Source organism: Gracilinanus agilis, chromosome 3 (assembly GCF_016433145.1).
Source record: "Gracilinanus agilis isolate LMUSP501 chromosome 3, AgileGrace, whole genome shotgun sequence".
Classification (NCBI taxonomy): domain Eukaryota; kingdom Metazoa; phylum Chordata; class Mammalia; order Didelphimorphia; family Didelphidae; genus Gracilinanus; species Gracilinanus agilis.
In genome coordinates, this window is record NC_058132.1 from 100175034 (window position 1) to 100199116 (window position 24083).

The 24083-nt window shown below is 40.7% G+C and overlaps 1 protein-coding gene across 2 annotated transcripts in view; it reads left to right on the forward strand.

The window, feature by feature from the left end:
* The window catches only part of MYO7A (myosin VIIA), a 144974-nt gene that overhangs the window by 110405 nt on the left and 10486 nt on the right, over nucleotides 1-24083 (forward strand). Inside the window, exons 34-44 of one of the 2 annotated variants that reach the window (XM_044668167.1) lie at nucleotides 147-337; nucleotides 3508-3632; nucleotides 6310-6467; nucleotides 8623-8776; nucleotides 10027-10182; nucleotides 10614-10719; nucleotides 12929-13042; nucleotides 14470-14557; nucleotides 18205-18311; nucleotides 20327-20512; nucleotides 21585-21701. In XM_044668167.1, the coding sequence (XP_044524102.1) occupies nucleotides 147-337; nucleotides 3508-3632; nucleotides 6310-6467; nucleotides 8623-8776; nucleotides 10027-10182; nucleotides 10614-10719; nucleotides 12929-13042; nucleotides 14470-14557; nucleotides 18205-18311; nucleotides 20327-20512; nucleotides 21585-21701 (1502 nt within the window). The remainder of the gene's footprint in view (nucleotides 1-146; nucleotides 338-3507; nucleotides 3633-6309; nucleotides 6468-8622; nucleotides 8777-10026; nucleotides 10183-10613; nucleotides 10720-12928; nucleotides 13043-14469; nucleotides 14558-18204; nucleotides 18312-20326; nucleotides 20513-21584; nucleotides 21702-24083) is intronic. The other variant, XM_044668168.1, reaches the window with a different exon arrangement.

A 24083-nucleotide genomic window follows, 5' to 3' on the forward strand; every position in this document is an offset into this window, starting at 1 on the left:
GAATTTGATGCCTTGAATTCACTCATGAAGAGAAGCTAAGTGTTCTCTTACTCTCTTCTTACTTGTCATGAGTATCAAAGTAAAGTAATGCTCCAGACAACCCTCAGTGCTCCAGCTACCATTTTCTACTCCCATTCTATTTCCAGTGGGTGAAGAGTCTGGCTTCCTTAGCTTCCTAAAAGGAGATCTCATCATCCTGGACCATGACACGGGGGAGCATGTCATGAATTCTGGCTGGGCCAATGGAGTGAATGAGAGAACTAAGATACGAGGAGACTTCCCTACAGACTGTGTGTATGTAATGCCCACAGCCACTGCACCTTCTCGGGAAACTGTGGTAAGTACTGTGACAGGTTAACAAAGTATGGGGAGCTTTGTGACTCTGGGGAAAATGGCCTCTCTTGATAGCTTGTGGTATCTGGGCTCTTTGCTTTTGTTCACATACTTTTCTAGAGCTTCTCTGTGCCTTCTCTTTCCCCATGTTAGGATCATGAGATTTAGCACTAGAAGAGATTTTACAGATTGCCTTGCCTCAACCATTCACTTAACAGAGGAAGAAACTGAGACTCTAAAGAAGTTGAAAGACTCTCTTAATGTCACAGAATCACAATTCCAATCTTGGTCTTGGGGCTCCAAATACAGTGCCCTTTACACTGAAAGGGCATAGTAAAACTACATGACTCCAATTCCAACTCCTCTTCAAAACTTCCCCAGATCCTCCAGCTGGTAGTGTTCTTTCCCTCAGCTGATCTCAGAACTCTTTGTAACCAATCAGGCAATTATTGTGTTCTATTATTTTGTTCCAAATATGGACTATCTTTCCCCCTCCCCCAAAGTCTGGCTTAAACACAACAGCACCCTAGCACCATGCGTGGCAGCCTTTTTAGATAGGAAAGACACCAACAAAAATCACAAAAATGCAAAAAATGTGATACTAAATAGATTGCAAAAAAGAAACATTTCCAGTATGAGAGCTAAAACAAGAAGGCAGAGAATAATTTTGTTTAGTCTTGGATGGGAACATGTAGGTGACTCACATTTTTTTTCACTGCAAATGTCTGTGAATGACCACAAAAGGGCTGTGAGTATTGATTTTAAGGTTATAAATAAATTTTAGTGAGGAGACAAATTGGCAAATAATAAAGATCAACATATATATATGTATATACATACATATATATATGTTGAGAGAGAAAGGAGGAGAGACAGAGACAGAGAGAGAGACAGTGACAAAGATGGAGAGAGACAGAGACAGAGAGAGAGAGAATAAATACAAAGTGAATACAATGTAGTTCAGGAGGAAGGCACTTGAGATCATGTAGACCAGAGGTTCTCAACCTATTTTTTTGGTCTTGGACCCATTTGGAAGTAAGTCTGGTAAAGCCTTTGGATCCCTTCTCAGAATCATGTTTTTAAATGCATAAAATAAAAACTGTGATTACAAAGGAAACTGATTACATTGAAATCACTCCAGGTTCATGGATTCCTGAAATCTATCCTTGGACCCCTTGGCAGATCTGGGGACCCCAGATTAAAAACCCCTAATGTAGAAGTGGTGTTAAACTGTTCCTTAAAAGAAGAGGATTCTGAGAGACAAATGGGAGGAGAGAATCTATTCTAAGCATGGAGTCTGGCCAGTACAATGGCACAGAGATGGTAAAAGGAATATCACATGTGAGGGACATAGGGAAGACCAATTTGACTGGATTGTAGAGTGAGAAAGGGAATAATGTCCATGAGACAGGAAAGCTAGTTTGGGGGTCAAATTGTGAAAGATTAATCTTTATGGACCTCAGTTTCCTTCTCCATGAAAGCAATGGGTTTGGACCAGAGGGCTTTTGAGGTCTCTTCAGCTCCAGATCTATGAGCTAATGATTAATCTCCTGGGGTGGTCAAGAATCACTTCACACTTAACTAGGCTGTTCCTTGGTTTCTCTCTGTGTCTGTGTCTGTCTTTTTCCTTTCTTTCTCTCTCTCTAGTCTTTCTTACTCTTCTCGACTCTTTTTTCTTCTCCTTCCCTTCCAATCTCTCTCTCTCTGTCCTTTTTCTTTCTTCTCTTTCTCTCTCTCCCCTTCTCCTCTCTTCTTCTTTTCCTCTCCTCTTTTCTCCTCACCCAGACTCATTTCCACACCATGGAGAGTCATTAAAGATAAACTTTAAAGGAGGTCATATGAGATATATTTGTTATATAATTATTTGGTATATCTAGCTAAGTGGCTCAATAGATAGAGCGCTAGGACTTCCTAAGTTCAAGTCTGGCCTCACATACTTATTAGCTGTGTGACCCTGGGCAAGTCACTTCACCCTGTTTGTCTAGTTTCCTAATCTATAAAATCAGGTAGTATCTTTGCCAGTAAAACCCCAAATGGGTTCACAAAGGATCAGACAGAACTGAAAATTACTAAACAACAATATTTGGTATAATTCTTTTCTTGCCTTGGGATAATAGAAAGAGCTAATTCTAAGACAGAAGAGCAACTAGGGCTAGGTAAGTGATCGATCCAGGGTCACACAGCTAGGAAGTGCCTGAGACTAGATTTGAACGCATGTCCTTCTGACTCTAGGGCTGGCTTTCTACCTAGTATATTACTTAGCTGCCTCTCACAATATTCTTGATGTGGTTTTTTGGAAAAGAAGAGAGAGGCAAAGGGGCAGGTTGTCCCTTTTATGGATATACTGAATAATGAGCTCTTCTGCATCCAGAAAGGAAAGCCTTTGCTATGTCAAAGTACAAACCCCTAAGAGATGAGGCATGTAGACAGAAGAGCCCCACCACCAAGCTTCCATGTGGTAACCAGAAGGAGGAATGGCCACCCTGACCTGACTTCCATGGGATGGCCTTTACCATAAAAGGAATAGAAGCTTTGTCATTTTTTTTAAGAAATCTCATCTTAAAGAAGTAGCCTAGATTTGGACAATTACTATATTTTATATTAAGGCGACTTGTGTCCTCTTTGTCAGTCGGGCAATTTACAGGCATTTACTATGCACCTACAAATATACTTGCCACTGTGCTGAGCTCCATGATACATCTACAGAAATGAGATAGTTCCTGCTCTCAAGGAGCTTACATTCCACTAATTTATTTTTTTCCAACATCTTAGAATCAGTATTGTGTATTGTTTCCAAGGCAGAAGGACTAGGCAATGGAAATTAGGTAACTTGCCCAGGGTCACACATCTAGGAAGTATCTGAGATCATATTTGAACCCAGACCCTTCTGTCTCTAGGCCTGACTCTCAATCCACTGAGTCACCTAGCTTCCCCCCCCTTACAGTCCACTTCAAGACTCCACCACTAGAGTAAGCTCTCCCTTGCAGGTGGAACTGGTTCTCTTTCCCTTCCTTCCATCTTCAGTGCCTGGCTCAGGTCTTGTACCCTTACCTACCTAGGACTTGGTGGCCTAGGACTTCCTCCAAGATGGTGTTCCCTCTGCCAAGGCAGATCACAGTCTCTCCAGGTCTTTGTGCTCTGGACAGAATTAACATGAGGATCTTGGTTCCTTAGGCCTTAATCACGATGACTCCAGCTCAGAGACAAGACATCATCCGCCTTACCCAGCTAAACATGACAGAACCTGAAGTCCGAGTGAAACCTTACACCCTGGAGGAATTCTCTTATGATTACTTCAGGTACTGATCCTTAACCCTCAGCCTAGCAGCCATAGGTCTTTCCCCTCACCAGAAACATGATCTCAAACCCTAGTTTTCCAACACTTTCTGGACCTGGGAGGTAGTCAGCAATATGGGTCCCTTTTAAAGATACCAGATATGTATACAGGTACAGTGGGAAAGACAGAATGGGTAATTTGGGGGCAGAAGTCCTGGTATAGTCTTAGCAGGTATGTTCCCTCTGGTTTTAGTGGACCTGGATTCAAATGTGAGCTCTCTTGTTACCTCCATAACTAGGGATCCTTTTGGGCCCTCAGTTTCCCAATCTGTAAAATGAAGGGGTTGGATTACATGATCTATGAGGTCCCTCCACCTTTAATCTATGATCCTATGTATGGATAGTTCTACAGAGAGAGACCTGAAGGCTAGGAAAATCAGAAAGTAAACCACAGCAATAAGAGAAATCTTTTCAATTTAAACCGTGTTTCACAGTTGGCAACAGACTCACACATGCATTCTCCCATTCAATCCTTACAACAGCTCTATGAGGCAGTTAAAGAAGGAGTTATTTTCTCCATTTTACAGAGGAGAAAACCATTGCCCTGGACAGGGGATATGATTTGAAACAAAGTCTATGGGCTACTCAGAACTGTAGAATCTCCCAGTTTGAAGGAACCTCAGAATTCACAGGATCACAGAGTGAGAGGAAGAAGCATCATCTAATCCAACTCCCTCATTTTGAAGATGGAGGAAACCAAGGCTCAGATTTGCTCACGTCACACAAGTAGAAAGAAGCAGAGCTGAGATTCAAGCCCAGGTCCTCTGCTCTAAATGCCCAGCTCTTTTCACTGCCTTAGAAGGTGGCTTCAACATGATGATACTGAGATGGACCCACTGCAGTTTTAGTAATACCAGAATCCTTTTCCTTACTCAGGAATATTATAAGACAGGGATAATTGTATTTCTATTCCTGTCTCTCTTGAGTATACTGAGCCCAGCTTCCCCTAAGTATAGCTGTCTCCTGACTTTTCCCAGACACAATCCTCTTACTGTCCTTGGGCCAGGTGCCATTCCCACCCCTTCCTCATCCTCTGAAAATTCCTCAGCACTGATTAGCCCTCACATCTCTGAGTTCACTGGGCAGGAAGTGTCTCTGGGCAGAAGCAACTTTAGAACAGCAAGATACCATCTTTCAAACTGATAGATGAGAGGGAAATTGTCCCATCACATTTAACCAAGGTACCAAAACCAGACTCTTGTACTTCTATATAGGATTTTTGGAAATAAGCACATGCATAACCCACTTCCTCCCTTCCCATGTTGTGCATACACAAGGACTTTGGGGAGATGGAGAGGCCTTCCAGGTGACCCAAGCCAGACTGTGAAGGCACTTTCCAGGCTGAGGGATTCTGAACAAACCTTCTGTTGGTCAAGCTGTTCATCTCCCTAGCCAAATACTCTTGGTTCTACTCTGCTGGGTATGCCATTTTCCTATCCTAAATGAAGGAAGAGTATCTCCATTATTTCATCATTTTTTTCTGCATGGAGCCTTATGTTATGATATCCACTTGGTTAACACTCCAAAAGATATGGAGAAAAGAGCTCCAGGCTTGGAGACAGAAGACCTGAGTTTGAAGCAGAGATCCAAAGCTGGAAAGAGCCTTAGATATCAGATCCAACTCTCTTATTTTAGAAATGAATAAACTGTTAGGTCAGTTGCCCACCATCAGATAGTCATTAAGTATCTAAGGCAGCATTCAAATCCAGGTCTAGCTGATTCCGGGTCCAACAATCCATCTATCTCTTTGCTGTGTGACCTTGGGCAAGTCAATGATTCCATTCAATTCAATCTTTTTTTTTTTTTAAATGAGACCTGTGATTTGGCTGATATTGGGAATTCCAGGTGAGGAATCTCCTTCTACCAATAGTGATTGGTACCAACTCTGCAACTTACAGGCTTAGAAAGTTGCCTGGGACACTGAGAAGCTAACACCCAACCCAAAGCCACCCAACCAGTATATGTCAGAGACCGTAGATTTAGAGTTGACCAGAACCTCAGAAAGCATCTAGCTCAACCCTATCATTTTACAGATGAAGAAATTGAGGCTAATTACAGTTAAGTGATTTGCCCAATGTCATTCACAGTGTAGTTATAGGTCAATAGAATATTAGGCCTGGATTCAGGAAGACCCAAGTTTGAATTCTTTCTCATACGTAAAATGGAGATAGATAATAATAGCACCTGCTTCATATAGTGGATGTGAGAATAAAAGGAAATAATATATGTAAAAGGCTTTGAAAAACTTAAAACTCTTATAAGTGTTGGTTTTTATTATTATTTCCAGAAGGATCTGTGTTTTGCTCATTTGCTTTCAGAGATCAAAAGCACTAGGACCTAGCAGATAAGTCCTAGTCCAAATGTCTTAGGCATTTGGTAATTAAGTGGCTCACCCATTTTCCAGTAGGAAAAATCTCTGAGAACCATTCAACTTTGTGGCTTCTGGAGGTGCCAGGTGGGGAGAAATGAGAAAGCCCTTAAGAAGTCTTTGTGGATCTCCCCATTCTCTCCCTTGTTCTTCCTTCCATACTCTGCCACCAGTTCTGCTCAGCTTCTGAGGGGAAAAGAACAGAGCTTTGGGTTGGCTTCTTGCTCCCTTGGTTGTAACTGCTCCTTTTAACCTGTTTGCTACCCTTCTAGGCCCCCACCCAAGCATACTTTAAGCCGAGTCATGATCTCCAAGGCCCGGGGCAAGGACAAGCTATGGAGCCACACAAGAGAGCCCCTGAAGCAAGCCCTGCTGAAGAAGATTCTGGGCAATGAGGAGCTGTCCCAGGAGGCTTGCATGGCCTTCATTGATATCCTGCCCTAGGGGAATGTGGAGATGCTGGATCATGGGGAAGACTATCTATCACTGAGCCCTGGCAGGAAGGGAGTCCAAAGATATTCCTAGAAAATTTTGGAGCAACTGAGGCATCACCAAGATTTTCTAAGATGGTGGGAAGGGGGAACATGAACCATCTAGGTTCAGAATAGGCTAAAAGAGATAATTCCCTATCTTATGACTAATTCTGCATAGACCAATACCTACCAGAAGGCATTGCCTGATCTACAGGGAAAATTGGTGACAAACCTGTGATAGTTTGGGTTCAACCACTAGTGTGTGATAGTAGAAAGAGCTCTGGATTGGGAGTTGGGACACCCAGGTTCAAGTCTCAAGTCTTTCTCTAACATGGTGCTTAGTAGTTCTACACAAATCATTTTCCTGCCATGGTCCTTAGTTTTCTTCATCTATAAAATGAAAGTTAGAGCTAAATGATTGATTGCTGACATCTCTTCCATCTCTGATGTATAAATACCAAAAAAGAAGTGAGCTCACATTTCTTCCTTTTCCATGGAAGAATCTTCTTTCTATTTTAGCCAAGAATCATACAAAAGGGCTTCCCTCTACCCTTCAGGTCTACCACGCCTGATTCCTAATACCCAGTTCAGAGATTCAGGTTCATCATATAGGGGTTGAAGATAGGCCAATGAAAAAGAGAAATAGAAAAGAAAGGGAAGGGGGAAAGGAGGGGGGAGAGAAGAATGAAAGAAAAGAGCCAAGAAGGGACATACCCAAGATAAGCAAGGGAGTGCAAAATAGAAAGGAATGGGAAGAGAGGAAAACAGACTGTGAGAGAAAGAGTCTGGGCACCAATGGAAGAGATTCAGTTAATAAATATAACAGATATTCATTAAGAGACCTCTGATCTCCCTGATGGCATACTAAGCTTCAAGAGGGGTCAGTTCTGCCCTCATGGAGCTTACAAACAAGTAATATTTATGGATTCCATGGGCCAGGGGACAGAGGGTACCTGGATGCATAAGAGATGGCCCTTGCCCTCAGGAAGCTTACAGTCTTAGCATGATCTTCATTTTTATAGTTAATCTTAGGTTATCTTTTCCCAACAAAAAAGAATAGACACACATGAAACTAGCAGTCTATCCAAGGGAAAATATCAAGGCCATGTAAAATCAAGGGGGAAAAAAAGGGAAAGAGACAATAACAAGTCCCAGTAAAATAGTGAAATAGGACTTTGCATTCCTTACTCCCATTTAATAAGGAAGGCAATATGGTATAGTGGAAAGATGTTGGAGTTGGATGCTTAGATTTCAGGGAATAGGAGGGTTCAAATGCTGTCTCTCACACTTACTAGCTCTGTGATCATAGGAACTAACTTCACTTTTAACTCTCTAGACCTCAATTTCCATCTTTAAAATGGAAAAATACTCCCTAGAGCAGTGATGGGCAAACTTTTTAAAGAGGGGGCCAAAGGAAAGGAAATGCTCATCTGTCAATCTGTTTCTAAGGCAACTCTTTCGAAGTTTCATTGTATTGTATCCTACTCATTGTAGTCATCAGATTAGGAATAATATCATGAGGTCTGATAGAACATTTCAGGGGGCCACATCTGGCCTTTGGGCTGTAGTTTGCCCATCACTGACCTAGAGTACCTGTCTCACAGTGGTTTTTTTGTGGAAATCTAATGATATAATATAGGCAAATCACCTTTGCAAACCTCAAAATCACTTCGCTTGCCACCTTTACTGTTATTATCCTTGTAATAATTATCAGTTTGGCAGGGCAGGTATGAAGTGCTCCAGTTGAAGGATGATGAGCCTGAGGATCATAAAAAGGACACAACAAGGTCAAACATTGGGTTACTGACCAAACCTGGATTGGAACACAGTTCATAGCATCAGAGGATTTAAGGCCAGGAGGGACTTTAGAGCTCATGTAGTCAGATCTCTGTTTTCTATAGATAAGGAAAATAAGGCCTCGGAAGGTTCAGTGATTTCTGACTCCAAGTCCAGACTCAACCAGTTCCACACACCCTCCTTAGTTTACTTTCTAATTTAGCAGCTTCTAGTTGAACCCCCAGTCACTAAGCATCTGTTAGAAATCCCCTCCCCACAGTCCCTGGTTAGTTCTCGGTTGGCTCTTGGTTAGCGTTTCCTTGACAGATGGTGTACCCATGCTCAAGTACATGGGTGACTACCCCTCCAAGCGAACCCGCTCTGTCAATGAGCTCACAGACCAGATTTTTGAAGGGGCACTGAAGGCTGAACCTCTGAAGGATGAGATCTACGTACAGATTCTTAAGCAGCTCACTGATAACCACATCAGGTATGTATCTCATAGGATAGACTGACGGTTAGGAAAAGAAGCTAGTAGGTGATATGAGCCAACTCAGTTATCTGGCCCCACATGGCAAATTCCTACTCGCCTCTCAGAACTCAGCTCAAAAAGCACTTCTTCCATTGAAAAACAGCAAAACGAAATCCAATTCTCTTAAATAGTCATTAAGTGACTACTAGGTCAGAGCCTAGGAGATGGTAAGTGTCTTGAAGGCAGGCATCATTATTTTTTTCACTTCTGTATCCTCAGCACTGAACACATTCTTCATAAATGCCAGGTGTTTAAATGTTTCTTTAATTGCTTTTAATGCCTTGTGCTTGGAGCTCAAACGGTAAAGGCAAGGGTGGAGGTGCACAAATAATTAGGATCTCAGAAAATATGAGATAAATACAAAAGCGATAGCCAGGCAAAGTGCTATGAATAATCCCAGGAGGGTGATGCCACTTTCAGCTGAGGATAGGCTGGGGGGTGGTTCATGGAAGTCTGAGCTAAACCAGGCATGGAGGCATCATAGAGTCTGAGGATGATCAGTCAAAGGGTAATTTAGTGGCCTTACAACTTTTGAGTGGAAAGTAGCTATTTTATAAAAATTTTCTTTTTTTTTTTTTTGCAAAATGGTTGAGGTGTGTGGGTCACATCTGGGCTTGATGACATGCCCTTATTTCCCATACACTTCTCCTTTTAGGACCCTTTTCTTATTTTCTGGCACCTGCCTACTTTCCCATCCAAATCCCTAACTCCTAATCCCAACAGATACCTACCTTGCTCTTAGCTGGCTGTCAATTAATCCCCACCAATGTGTAAAAAAAGGAATGGCTAGGAGGCAAAACAGCTAAGTAGCTCAGTGAATTGAGAACCTGGCCTACAGACAGGTAGTCCTAGGTACAAATCTGGCCTCAGATACTTCCTAGCTGTGTGACCCTGCGCAAGTCACTTAACTCCCATTCCCTAGCCCTTATCACTCTTCTGCCTTGAAACCAGCACACAGTATTGATTCTAAGACATATGGCAAGGGTTTAAAGACAAACATTTCCTAGCATACACGTATCCCTATTCCATAGGTATTTCAACTGTGAGACTATGATCAGTTTAATATAGCCTTCCCCAAGCATGTTGTCACCTGATTGGGCTAGGAGTGGAACATACAAGAAATCCCCTGATCAACCCTCCTATCCCTGCCATGGAAGAGTATGAGTTGATGTGAGATCTGGCTGGTTGCATTTCTCTCTGGTACCTAGGTACAGTGAAGAGCGAGGCTGGGAACTGCTCTGGCTCTGCACCGGCCTCTTCCCACCCAGCAACATCCTGCTCCCCCACGTGCAGAGGTTCCTCCAGTCCCGGAAGCATTGCCAGCTGTCCACAGACTGCATGCAGAGGCTCCAGAAGGCTCTCAGGTAGAGGTTGGGCTGGGGCAGAATGCAGAATGAATGTTTCATAAGACAAACACAGGAGTGTTCACTCTTGGAACCTCAGAGTGTTGAGGGAACATCAGAAGGATCCGAGAATAATAGAATTTAGAGCCAGAAGCACCTTTCTTCTTCTTGATATGTTCCTTATCTCCCCTACTTGACTGTACTTTTCATGAGGACAGGGTCTGAATTTGCATTAATGCAATGGTTGTGAGAAATGAAGGACAAGGGAAAGAACCAACAGGCTTTGGTGGGCATCATGGGCATCTTTATGTAGGTTTGATGGACTCTCGTACTGAATGGGTGTCCCTGTCTCTTCATTCTTCACCCTCTACCCATGCTTCTGATCAAGACCTTGGACCCTCACCAGTCCCCAGTTTCCCTGGTCTCTGACAATGAGATGCTTTCTCTCTCAGGAACGGCTCTCGGAAGTATCCTCCCCATTTGGTGGAAGTGGAGGCCATTCAGCACAAAACCACTCAGATTTTCCATAAAGTCTACTTTCCTGATGACACCGATGAGGTAAGCTAGAGGCCAGATATAGCTCATTCATTCCTTGCCTTGGAGTGGCCAGAGTCTAATATGTGTTAGACCTTGGGAGCCAACAGGAGGAAAGAATTCAGAACCTGCAGTCAAAGCTGCTATGGGACTTAGAGCTAGAAGAGACCTTAAAGATCATCTAGTCCTGCTTTCTTATTTTACAGAGGAGGGAAAAGGGGAAATAACTTGTCTAGGGCTATGCAGGTAGTAGTTAGCAGTCAAGATTTGAATCTAGTTCATACAAATATACACACACATATATGATATTTAACCTATCATTATTTTTAAATACATGTAGAGACTTAAAATAATTTTTTCCCTAATATTTTGGGTTTCAGATTCTCTCCTTCCCTCCCTCCCCATCAAGATGGTAAATGATCTAGTATAGGTTATATCAATGCTTTCATGCAATACATATTTCCATATTTGCCGTGCCATAACAGAAGACACATATCACACACACAATAAAAAATTCATGAAGAAAAAGAGTGAAAGATGGTGGGCTTTGAGCTGCAATCAGTTGACTAGTTCTTTTGACTTCAAATCCATTCAATTTTACCATCAATTGGCCACCCTCCTTTGTTCTTAAGCTTTGTGGGAATCATATTAGAAATTCTGCTAATTCTGTTTTTTTCAGACTGCCTAAATATCTTTGTCCTTTATCCTGCTCACCTATGGCATGATCTCTCTGCCTTTTCCACATCATTCTTTCTCCTGTGGCTGTGGCATTCAAGGACAGGTGGACTTCCTTATCAATCACTCTCTCCAATGCTACTGTATTATGCTCATCCTCCTTACTCAATTCATTTCCAAACCCCATGACTGCCATCTTCGACAGCACCTACCCCCTCTCTTATTGTTAGTATGTTGGCTTAGTCAAACCACAAGTTAACTGATTTGAAGTCAGCTTCTCACAGAATATAGGATGACAGAATATCAAGGTGCAAGGGACCTCAAAAGGCATTTATGTGAGCCCCTCTTCTTTAGCATCCTTGATAAGTGGCCAACCAGCTTCTATTTAAATACTAGTGGCAGACAACTCGCTACTTCCCATGGTTTCCCATTCTACAATGGAAAAACATCTAATTATCCTTGAGATCTTTTGTTCATTCCGATACCTCATGGAGCTTATCAGGTAACTCATGCATCAGGAACTTATGCCATGGCCTCATGGGGCAAGACAGAATATCAATAACTGATAGGCATTTTGAAAAACAAATATTTATTAAATGTCTAGTGCATTCAAGGACCTATGCTCAGCATTAGGAATACAAAGAAGACAAATGGTATGATCCCTGCCTTCGAGGAGCTTCTATTCTAGTGGAGAGAACTGGATATGTGTACCCAAAAAAGCATGTTACAGGGCAGAAAATGATAAAATGCATAGGAAAAGCCAAACATGAAAGCTCAATAGATCCAGAGAGATCAGGATTTAGATTTTTAGAGCTTGGAGGAATCTTAGAATTTATCTAGTCTGGAATTATATTGTGAAAAGAATCAGGACTCAGAGGACCTGAACTTCTGTTCTGTCCTACTTCTGGGTACCTTTGTGACTTTGGGCAAGTCACTTAAATTCTCTTAGTCTCGGTTTCCTCACTTGCAAAATGAGAGAATTGAGCCCATGGGCCTCTGAAGTCCCTTCTAGCCCTACAGGTATGATCTTCACTTTACAGATGAGGATATAAATCCCAAGTTTTCTGATTTCTGATTTCTAGGCCAGTTATCTTTCTACTATTTTTCACTACTTGCACTTTAGCCTTGTGAAATCAGAGAAGGCTCTCTGCAAGACAGGGTACCTCATTTGGGTCTTAGAAGAGATGAAGAGGTGTGGATAGTATGGAGTGGAGTGGAGGATAGTCCTTTGGACAAAAGCAAGGAGGTGGGAGAAGGACACAGAGATGCCAATGGTGGTTATGGGGAAAAGAACGAAACTGCAATCAGGAGAAATCTCCTAGGCCAAAGCAACAAAGGCAGAATTATCTGGAATTTAAAGGAAGAAAGTTATCTCCCAACTTTCTTGCAGCAAATGTAGGAAGAGTGAGTAGGAGGGTTAGAGATGGCTCCAAAAGAGATACCTGGGAAAGTGCTCATGTGGGTATAGGTCCCCAGGGTAGGGGGGGAATGTATTGGGGATGGAGGGAACCTACTGGAAGAGAGCTCTGAGGGCATCTACTCTCTTCCCTCCATGCAGGCATTTGAGGTAGAATCTAGCACTAAGGCCAAGGACTTCTGCCAGAGCATCTCCACTAGGCTACTCCTGAAGGCTTCAGATGGATTCAGTCTCTTCGTTAAAATTTCTGACAAGGTGAGTCAGTCATTCAGTCAGCAAGGATGGGTTGGAGCTGTAGAATATATTGGGTTAAATAATGGTGGGGGGGGAGAAGATGATGAGATAGATTTTAAACTAGTAGAATAGCTGATAATTCGATTAGGGAGATGAATTGGAGTATTCACTACCTCATATACATCTCTGACTGTGGGAAGAGAGGCACACTGATACACTGTTGACAATTTGCAATCACATCTAATCACTAAACTGCTCTTACCTTCTGGCATTAATGCCAATATGGAGCAAATACATCCCCCAAGGAGGTCAAAGACAGAAGAAAGACCCCACGAATACAAAATATTCATAGCAAGATTTGCTATTTATTATCAATAGATCATTCATGCCTAAACTTTCCCATCTCCCTACCTTTGCTTATATTCCCTATACCTAGAATGTCTCTCTACCTCCCACTCTGCCCACCCACCATCTGTTGGAATTCTAACCCCACCCTTCAAGGCTCAGCATGTGTTATCTCCTCCAAAAAAAGCAGTAAATCTAATCTAAAAACGTCTATTAAGTGTCCACAATGTGTGGGCTGCTGACGTTGGTGATGAGGGACACAAAGTAGGATCTTAACATGTAGTTAGGGGACAAGACAAATACAGTAGGGGGACTATAAAATACAAATCAGACAGTAAGTACAGAGTGCCTATACAAAGGACTATGAGAAACTCACAGAGGAAGAGATTGCTTCTAGTTAGGAATGTTCAGAAAAGGCTTCATGGAAAAGGAGCTACCTAGGTTGGACCTAGAAGGAAGGGAAGGAATTCCAGTCCAATAGATGCTTAAGTAACTACTGTGTGCTAGGTGCTGGGGATATCAAGGCCTTCCTTTCCCTCAAGGGGCCTACTTTCTACCATTCTAACTCGGGGAGATGGTTTAGGGAGGGGGAAGGATTCATTCCAGGCAGAGGAGATGGCATGAGATGGGAAAGGGCAGAGTTGAGAAATTAGAAGAGAAGACACCCCAGGCAATGGTGCCAGCAAAGACCTGGGGGCAAAAAAGAGGATAATAAAATAGTAAGGAATTCAATTTTGTCTAGGGTGCAGGGTACCCAAAGGAATAAGACATAAAGCTGGGAAAAAATGGTTAGTGCCAGACTGTAGAAAAACTTGGATCCCAGACTAAAAAGTTTGGACTTCCTCTCTAAAGCACTGAAGAGCTACTGGGGGTTCTTGAGCAGGGCAGTGATGTGATCAGATCTGGAAGCTAGGAGAGTTACTCTGGCAGCCTTTGTAGTCTGGATTGGGGATGGGGAAAAATGAGGGAAGGGGACTAATTAAAAGACAATCTCAACATCCCAGGCAAGAAGCAATTCGAGTTTATACTAGGGTAGTAGCAAAAAGTTGAAAACAGGGGACCCTTGTCAATCACCTTGGCCTAACAGAGATATTCCTCTTTAGGTCATCAGTGTCCCTGAGGGTGATTTCTTCTTTGACTTCGTCCGACATTTGACAGACTGGATAAAAAAAGCAAGACCCATGAAAGATGGTAACAATCTGGGATTTTTTTAGAGCTGGAAGGGACCTTAAAGGCTATCTGGTCCAGTTTTCTCATCACCAGAGAAGGCATCTGAGATCCAGAGAAGGGACTTTGGCTTGCCCAAGATCACATATTCTAAAAACCTACAATGGTCAACCAAGGGAATTGGGGGTAACCCCTAAAGGTAACCCCCAATTACTTGTCTTGGGGGTTTAAATAGTCACCTTTCTGAAACTGGGGGTGGGGAGGCTAAATATACTGATTTCTCCAGTCCCTTCCCTGATTCTTTGATACTGTCCTTTGGTGATGGCCAAGACCATGTTTTAGTTAATCTCGGTATCTCCTAGAGGATTTTTCATTTAGTAGGTTTTTTAAAAAATTAAATGGGTTTTGAAATGAACTAAGAACATTGAAAGGTTCCCCATAATACAATGAAGTCATTATTGTGGGTATACTTTCATGGGTAGAGATCACCATCCATTCATGCCTTCTCATCCCATCTATCCCAATATCCCCATAAATGTATTGAAGGCCTTTCTAAAGGTACTGGGTAACAGGGTGACCATCAGACTAGGCTGACCATCAGGCTTGGTTAGGCTTCTATCACCCCTTTGCTTTCACTACATAACTGGCCTATCTCCCTCTTTGATCTTACATTTCCTGGATGATAGATTTTTTTTTGTTGTTTTTTTTTCTTCTTAAACCCTTATCTTCTCTCTTAGAATTGATACTAAATATTAGTTCCAAGGCAGAAGAACAGTAAGGACTAGACAATTGGGGTTAAGTGACTTGCCCAGGGTCACACAAGTAGGAAGTGTCTGAATCCAGATTCGAACCTAGGATCTCCTATCTCTAGGTCTGGCTCTCAATCCACTGAGACATCTAGCAATCCCTCCTAGAGCATAGATTTTTGTATCATTTCTTGACCAGAAGACTTCACTGGCATTTTACTATATCCAATTTAGAATCACCATGTTTCTCTCCATTCTTTGTTGGGCCATTGGCAAATTAGATTCTTCATGAGATGTCACATAACAGTGCTTTTGCATTGCTATACAAATACCAGTTATTATTATTATTATTATTATTATTATTATCAGTGGAAGACTTAGTGGTAAACCAATCAATTTTTTCATCAGGGAATAGTTTGGAATCATTGAAAATGCAGCCCAGTTTTCCAAATGTAATTCAACTGACTGCCCATCTCTTACTTAATTCTGGCTCCAGGTCATTGTTCATCCTGATCGATATACATACATACACACAACTACATATATACACAGACCCATATATATATATATATATATATATATACATAGACACATGTGTATACATATATATGGCTAAATATATGCATATAATACCATGAGTATATATATATTATATATGTCATATATATATTTCCTAGGAAAATATATATTCTATCTAGTATATAATATATAATATTATATTTGTATTGCCTGAGATAACTATATTATGTATAATGTATACTATATATGTATTGCCTGAGATGACTATATTTTTATATATACTCTCTATAGTGTGCATATTTATATGTATAAATACATTATATAACATATATATAATGCACATATATTTTATATAAATACACTATATTACAATGTATAATATACATGTATTGCTTAAGAGATAACTATATAATATATGTGCACTATAATATTATATGTATAATATATGTGTGTTGTATGAGATAATTATTTTATATATACTCTATATATTATATAATGTATAATATATGTATTGCCTAGGAGAAAACTATATTATATATGTATTATAATAGTATATGTATAATATATAGTATTGCCTGAGATAACTATATTATACATATATATACAATATATAGTATATATGTTATATATACTACATAGTATATGGTATACTATATTATAAAGTATTAAAATAATATATACTATATATAGTATGTTATGTGATATATAATATATATGTATTGCCTAGGAGACAACTATATTATATAATATATGTATTATAATATTATATGTATAATATATATGTATTGCATGGGAAACACCTCCCAGGACAGGAAACTTCCTCTACTAATATGAGGATATAAGTTGGCCTCTTCTTGGCCAGTAACATTCTAAGGGAGTCATGTGTTTATGTTTTTCTTAACTCTTCCCCTGCAGCATTCCAGAATCTTTTCCCAGGTGGTCTCATGCCTCTATCCTCTGCAAACCTACAACCGTATCTCTTCCTTATAACAATGTGTGTGTGTGTCTATGTGTATGTAGGTGTAAATACATCCATATATATATATACCCACTTATAGTTAGGAATAGGTTAGAACACATGATTTTATTGGTTCAGACAATTTCTAGGCAGGGAAACTCCCGCAATTAACTAACCTTCTCTGCAGAGCATAGTCTTTGAGAGTCACCTAGAATCCTGAAAGGCTAAATGATTTTTCATCGGATCAAAGAGTGCAAGGACTGAAAGGGACCAGGAAGGAATTCCTTACCCCTTAGACTCCTTCTTTGTAAAAGGAGGAGGTTAGATTTTATGATCTTACAATCTTGCCATTTTATGATGAATCCTCCATTTATAACCAACCCTCCTGTGTTTTGTCAGATGATAAAGCTGAGATGCAGAGTGGGGAAGCCACTCGTGGTCCCCTATAAAATCAGAGGCAGATTGGGTTTGGAGCCCAAGTCTTCTGGATCTGAGACTTTCTACCAGATCACTTCTGATCTCCTAATACAGACCTGTCTTGGCCTGGAGTCTAAGGTCTCTGGCAGAGGAAACAGAAACATTTCAAAATTCCCTTTAAACATGAAGCCTAGAAAGCACTAAACTAAATGCTAGATGACATACAGAGCTCAAAGCTTAGCTAAGGCACAGCCCCTTACTTAATGTAGCTCATATTTAGTGGGGAGTAAAACACATAAACATATAATGTAACATCCAATATTACCTGACTTGAAAGATGAAGAAAAAGTGCTACATGAAATTCTAAGGGGGGAGGATTTTTAGCAGTTAGGGAAGTCAGGGAAGGCTTCCTGGAAAGGTGGCATTCGAGTAGGGTTTAAAAGATAAATATGGAAGAATTCACCAGGTAGAGGAGATAGGGACAAGGATATTCTAGGGCCTCATCGCCTCCCAGATTATTGGAATCACCTCTTAATTGGTCTCTTTGCCCCAAAGTTCCCCCATTTCAATCTATCCATCCCTTATGCCTAGAATACACTCCTCCTTCCTTCCCTCTGATTCACAGAGCCAATCTTTTCTTTTAAGCTGCATCTCTAGCACCATCTCCTAAATCAAGTCTTTTCTGATTCTCCCAATAGCTGGTGCCCTACCTCCCAATTCACTTCATATTTAATTGTTTTCTATACATTTATGCTCACTCACGTTATATCTATGCTGTATATATTTATGCAGGTACTGGTTGTCTCCGCCATTAGTCCATAAGCCTCTTGTGAGTAGAGATTGCTTCATTCTTTGGATTTGTATCTCTAGTCCCTCAGCACTACCTGGAACATAGCAAGTGCTTAATAAAAGATGAATTGGTTGAGAGCAGACAGCAGTAGGAACCAAGGCTAACAGTACCCAGTGACTTTCCAAGCCCATGGCTTTCATTGCCAGCCTCACCCAAGCTGACAACAGGCCTGTCTTTGCAGGGATTGTGCCTTCTCTTACCTACCAAGTGTTCTTCATGAAGAAGCTATGGACCAATACGGTGCCTGGAAAGGATCCGATGGCAGACTCTATTTTCCACTATTATCAGGTGAGCATGGGCCACTGCCTGGATTGATTGGGGCTGCTAGAGAGAAAGGAGCAGCTTCTCTTTCTTCCTAAACCTAGAGAAATTCTGAGGTCCAACAGCTTCTGATGGCACCTCTAGGGAGGATTAGAACAGTGCCCAATAGTAGGCATTTAATAAAAGTTTATTCATTGATATGAAGCCTGCCTTTCCCCAGTCCTTCCCACTGCACCGCTGGCCCCACCATACTTCTTCAATGAGCTTTGCCTTCTAGATGCTGAAGATGTTCCTACTGTACTTCTCTATCTGGCTGAGTAATTTTTTTAAACAGTACAGAATGCCTTGTGACTTCCATAGTAATTTCCAGAAAAGAAAAGCATATGAATGTTTTCATCTTAATGCCAGTCCGACTTCAGTCACAAGTTCCCCGAATGGCTCTCCCTTCTCTCAAACTTGAATTTAATGATAACAATAATTCTTTATGCCAGGACAGATCTCTGGTCCAAGGAGGGCATATTACTCCCACAATTTACAGCTTCCCATTCTATATATTAGCTCTCTGTACACTGTACCACAATGCATCTAGGCATAGGGAACAGTTTGAAGAAAAGCAGGCAGATGGGATAGTACTGGCTATGTTTTAGAAGCACCAGGCAGACCAGTCTGGCTATAATCAGCTGTGTCAAGGTGAGCTGTGAGTTACTAGTGAGAGCAGTAGTTTGCTAGAGTAATGACAGGTTAAATGACTTTCCCAAGGCCACACAAGACCAGTAGATATCAGGACTTAAACCGGGGTCTTTCTGACTCCAGGTTCAGCTTATTCTCACATCATGTTGCCTCAACAGTTTTCAAAAGAAGAACTGCAAGTTATATAAATGACCAGACAAAAACATGCTCCAAATCTCTATAATAGCATCCTCCTCCAAAGTTGTCAAGGATGTATAAAAGTGGGAACCATGTGGAAGGGTTGTGGGAAGAAAGGTACACTAATACCCTGTGAGCTGATCCTGTCATTCTAGAGTGGTGATGGCATGCGTAGTCATTTTCAATGACATGTGGCAGAGAAGTATGGGGCCGCATGCTGAGGTTAAAACATTTGTTGTAGTGTAGTGTAGACATTCTATGCACTATAGATGACAATTCTACCTATATTAATTTACCTGTTTTGGTTTATTATAGTTATATATTACAATTATACATTTTTGTTATTTTTATAATTTATAAACTATAAATATTGCAAAATATGGGATTTTTTCTCGAAGTGACACACCACCCAAGCTATGCTTGTTTTTTTGGCGAATTTTGACACACCAAGCTCAAAAGGTTGCCCATCACTGTTCTAGAGGTTAGTTTGAAACAATGCAAAATGATTCAGTTGTCCAAAAATCCTGCTGCTAATTGTAAACCTTATTGGAGGCCTAAAACAGAAAGAACCCCGCATACACCAAATATTCATAGTAATATTTTTCATGATTGCAAAGAACTGGAAACAAAATAGTTTCCCATTGGCCAGAAAATGGCTAAAATAAAATTGTGCAGAAATGATGATTTTGAAGAATTTAGAGAGGCATGAGAAGATTTGTATTAACTGATGGAGGAAATAAGCAGAATCAAGAGCATGATATATGCCATGACTACAACATGTTAAATTAACCCATCTCTAGAAGGATGTCAGACCCTGAGTAACTGAAAAACCAATGTGGATCCTAGAGACCATGTTTCCTGCTTTATGCTAAGTGGGAAGTGAGAGAAAAGGATTACGAGGATAGAATATTGTATATATTGTCAGATATTATTATTGTATTATACTTTATTGGTTAAATGGCAGGGGAATGGTTGAGATAACTACCATATAAAGACAAAAACATCAATAAATCATAATTTTAGGGGGAAAAATTAGCTTTGTACCACATCATGGAAGAATTTGAATGCCTTATTGGAAAGATAATATTTGAACTTGTTGGCATTAGGAAGCCATTCAAAATTCTTAAAGGAAGGAGCAAGTTTTCTCCTCATCTTCATCCTTCTGTCTCTTTTAGGAATTACCCAAATATCTTCGTGGTTACCATAAGTCTACCCGGGAAGAAGTCCTTCAGCTGGGAGCCCTGATCTACAGAGTCAAGTTTGAAGATGACAAATCCTATTTCCCAAGCATTCCCAAGATGCTACGTGAACTGGTGCCACAGGACCTTATCCGGCAGATCTCACCAGACGACTGGAAAAGGGTAAGTAGAGCCATTCCTGGGGATGATGGATTACCCTATGTCTTCTGCTATTCTACAATGTCTTACACATATTAGATTATCCATGTTTGTTGATTGGCTGAGGTTGAGAATGGGGGGACGTGACTGAATGAGGTTAAATGATGTTGATATGAAGGAGAGAACAAATAAATCATTTTAATTTTCAAATTGGAGAAGGAGGTAGATTCCTCAAAATATAGAATGGCAAACTTGATTCTAATTTCTGACAAAATTCTAAAATGTATTATTAAAGGGCTGATTTGTGAGCATTTAAAAGGGGAAGTTGTAATCTCTAAGAGCCAATGCTCATCAAGGTGACAGGAACGGTCATCCCAATTAACCTTATTTATTTTTTTTACAAGTTTACTAGACTGGGCTCATCAATTCAATTTGATTGAAAATACATTTACCAAGAACCCATTATTTGCAAGGTGCCATGATAGGTTCTGGGCTAGAATTCTGGCCACCAAGTGATACAGCTTCTTAGGTACTTTCTAAGGCAACTCATAAAGATCATCAGTTAAGACATGGAATGGTTATGAGCTATATCAATGAAGGAAATACCCATACCAATGAAATTAGTCCAAAGTATTGATGTTTATGAGACTAATGGATTGGAGAATACCAGACATATTCTACTTGGACTTCAACGAAGCATCTAATAAGATTTATCATTATATTTTCATGGAGGTTCCATCTTTGAGATTTTGTGATTTTAAGATGGAGAAATATGGATTGGATGATGGTACAGGTGAATGATTTTGAAACTAATTGGCTTTTAGATCCAAAAAAATAGATTCACTTTTTGATCAACCTAAAGAAAGATTGCTAGTAGAGGGTCCCAGGGATCAGTTATCCTTAGTCCTGGGCTGGACAATATTTTTATTATATTATAAATAGAAAGGTTTGTCCCATCTGCAGATAACATAAAGCAAAAGCATGTCTAGTCCTTTAGATAATGGAAGTTCAAATACCTTCATAATCTAGACGTAATATTACAAATGTTGGTGCTATTGCTGCCCTTCCCACTGATATAATCTGTTTCTTCCCATAGTCAATTGTGGCCTATTTCAACAAGCATGCAGGGAAGAGCAAGGAAGAAGCAAAGCTGGCCTTTCTGAAGCTAATATTTAAGTGGCCAACATTTGGGTCAGCTTTCTTTGAAGTGAAGGTATGAACTTTTTTTCTTAACTGATCTTCAGAGGGCTTGAAGGGAGCGGGGAGCAGGTCTTATTTAGAAAGAGACAGGATGAAAGCAGCAAGGTGACTCAGTTGAGTGCCAGCCCTGGAGATGGGAGGTCTTGGGTTCAAATCTAGCCTCCAACCCTTACTAGCTGTCTGACCCTGGGCAAGTCACTTAATCCCTATTGCCTAACCTTTACCACTCTTCTGCCGTGGAACCAATATATGATATTAATTCTAAGACTAAAGGTTTAAAAAAAAAGAAGAAGAAGACAATAGGATGAGATGGGAACTGGTTCCCAAATAAATGAATTAAAGGAAACAATATACATTAATGGTTCCCAAACTTTTTTGGCCTACCGCCCCCTTTCCAGAAAAAAATATTACTTAGTGCCCCCTGTCACATACTATCACCACCCCCTTACAGTTATTCACCACCCCCAAATGCACCTGTGGCCATCACCACCACCCCATCTCTGCAGCACCCACCAGGGGGCCGTGGCGTCCACTTTGGGAATCACTGATATACATGATTGTTTTACAATAATGTAAACAAAAATAACACTCAAGGATGGATGAACTAAATTTAAGCATAATGAGCAATTTCCATCCCAGAGAATAGAGGATGGAAAACTCCCTCTTGGTAGAAAGAGATGAGAATCTGTGAGCACAGAATGTCATAGACATAGGCATAGCTTCTGTGTTGGTTTTGCTTACTTTTTTAAAAAGTAGAGAGATTAAGGTTAGAAAAAAGGAAATAAGCATTTATTAAATGCCTATTGTATGCCAGGGATTGTGCTAAACTCTTTACAAATATTACATCACCTGATCCTCACAACAACCCTGGGAGTCAGGTGCTATTATTATCCCCATTTTACAAATGAAGAAAAGGAGGCAGTGTATGTGTGTTCAGTTGTTTTTCAGTCATGTCTGACTCTTTGTGACCTCATTTGGAGGTTTTCTTAGCAAAGATACTAGAATAGTTTGTTATTTCCTTCTCCAGCTCATTTTACAGAAGAGAAACTGAGGCAGAGTTAAGCAACTTGACCAAAGTCACAGAGCTAGTCAGCATCTGACCTAAATTTGAACTCAGGTCTTTTTGATCCAAGCCCAGTGTTCTATATACATTCTGCCTCCTGGCCACCTCATCCCTGAAATTGGAGCAAAGGAGAATATGAAAGAAAACAGAGAGGTTTTTGAGGTGGAAAAGGAGGGATATAATAACTCAGGATGTGTGGCTTCCATCATCTCAGTAAAGTAGAAGGAGGGGTCATCTGATGAAACCCAAAGGAGTGGACATGTAGGTTATATTCAAAGAGAGGAAAGGAACACAGTATGATATAGTGCAGAGCATTGGCTCTGGAGTCGAAGGGTTTGGCTTCAAATCCTGTCTAAGATGCTCACTGTGCCTCAGGCAAGTCATTCAGCTTCTCTGAATTCTGAGTTGTTTCATGCACACAATGAGAGTTGGACCAGATGGCCTCAGAGGTCTAATAACTCTAGAATCTAAATGCGTATTCAATTGCATATTATATATAGATGCAGATTCTATAATCCTAAGATTTGGAACAGCCTGGTTAGGAATGGAATGGGGAATCAGAAAGAAATCAATAAAATGTCCATGCACAGTAAAGGTTCAGATAAGATAGAAAAGATGGAGGGAGAACCAGTGAAACAAGTTTTGTGACTCTCTTTTGTGGATCTTTAGGCATCTGAATCATCATAGCTACTTAGGTCTCTGGGCTCGGGTGGTGAACCGGAGGAGGAGGTCTGAGAAGAAAAGGGTGATTCAGATGCCTAAAGATCTAGGGAGATTCAGAGAGAACCAATGACCAATGGTCAGAGACCCACAGATCAATGATTAAGGACCAAGACCCCAAAGATCAAATGGTCAAAGGCCTCTCCCAGATTGGGGTATTTATACTCTCAGGCCAAACGACTTTTGCCCCTGGCTCACAGCATCTGGGAACATTCCGATGTTTCCAACTGTCTCCCTTGTCAATCAAGGTGAGACCAACATTCCCAGGGTTTGAACATAATACAAGAAGGAAGGTGGGGGGAATCAAATGAGATAACGTGTAGAGTTATGCAAACCTCAAAGCTCTATATAGATGCTACCTATTATTGTGATTATGATTATAATTCAGAAAGGCTTCTCATTGGAAGTGGCACATGAGAAGAGCCTTGGATGAAGCTAGAGTATCTAAGAGGTGGAGGTGAGGGAGGGATACAAGAGACAAAATGTGGAGTTGGAGGAAGAGTAAATAGATTTCTAGTTTTATGGTTCAAACATAGAATAAAGGCAGTGAGATTCAGTCAGCCTAGAAAGGTAGGCTGGAGCCATGTTGTGATGGGAACAGAGAGGTTTATA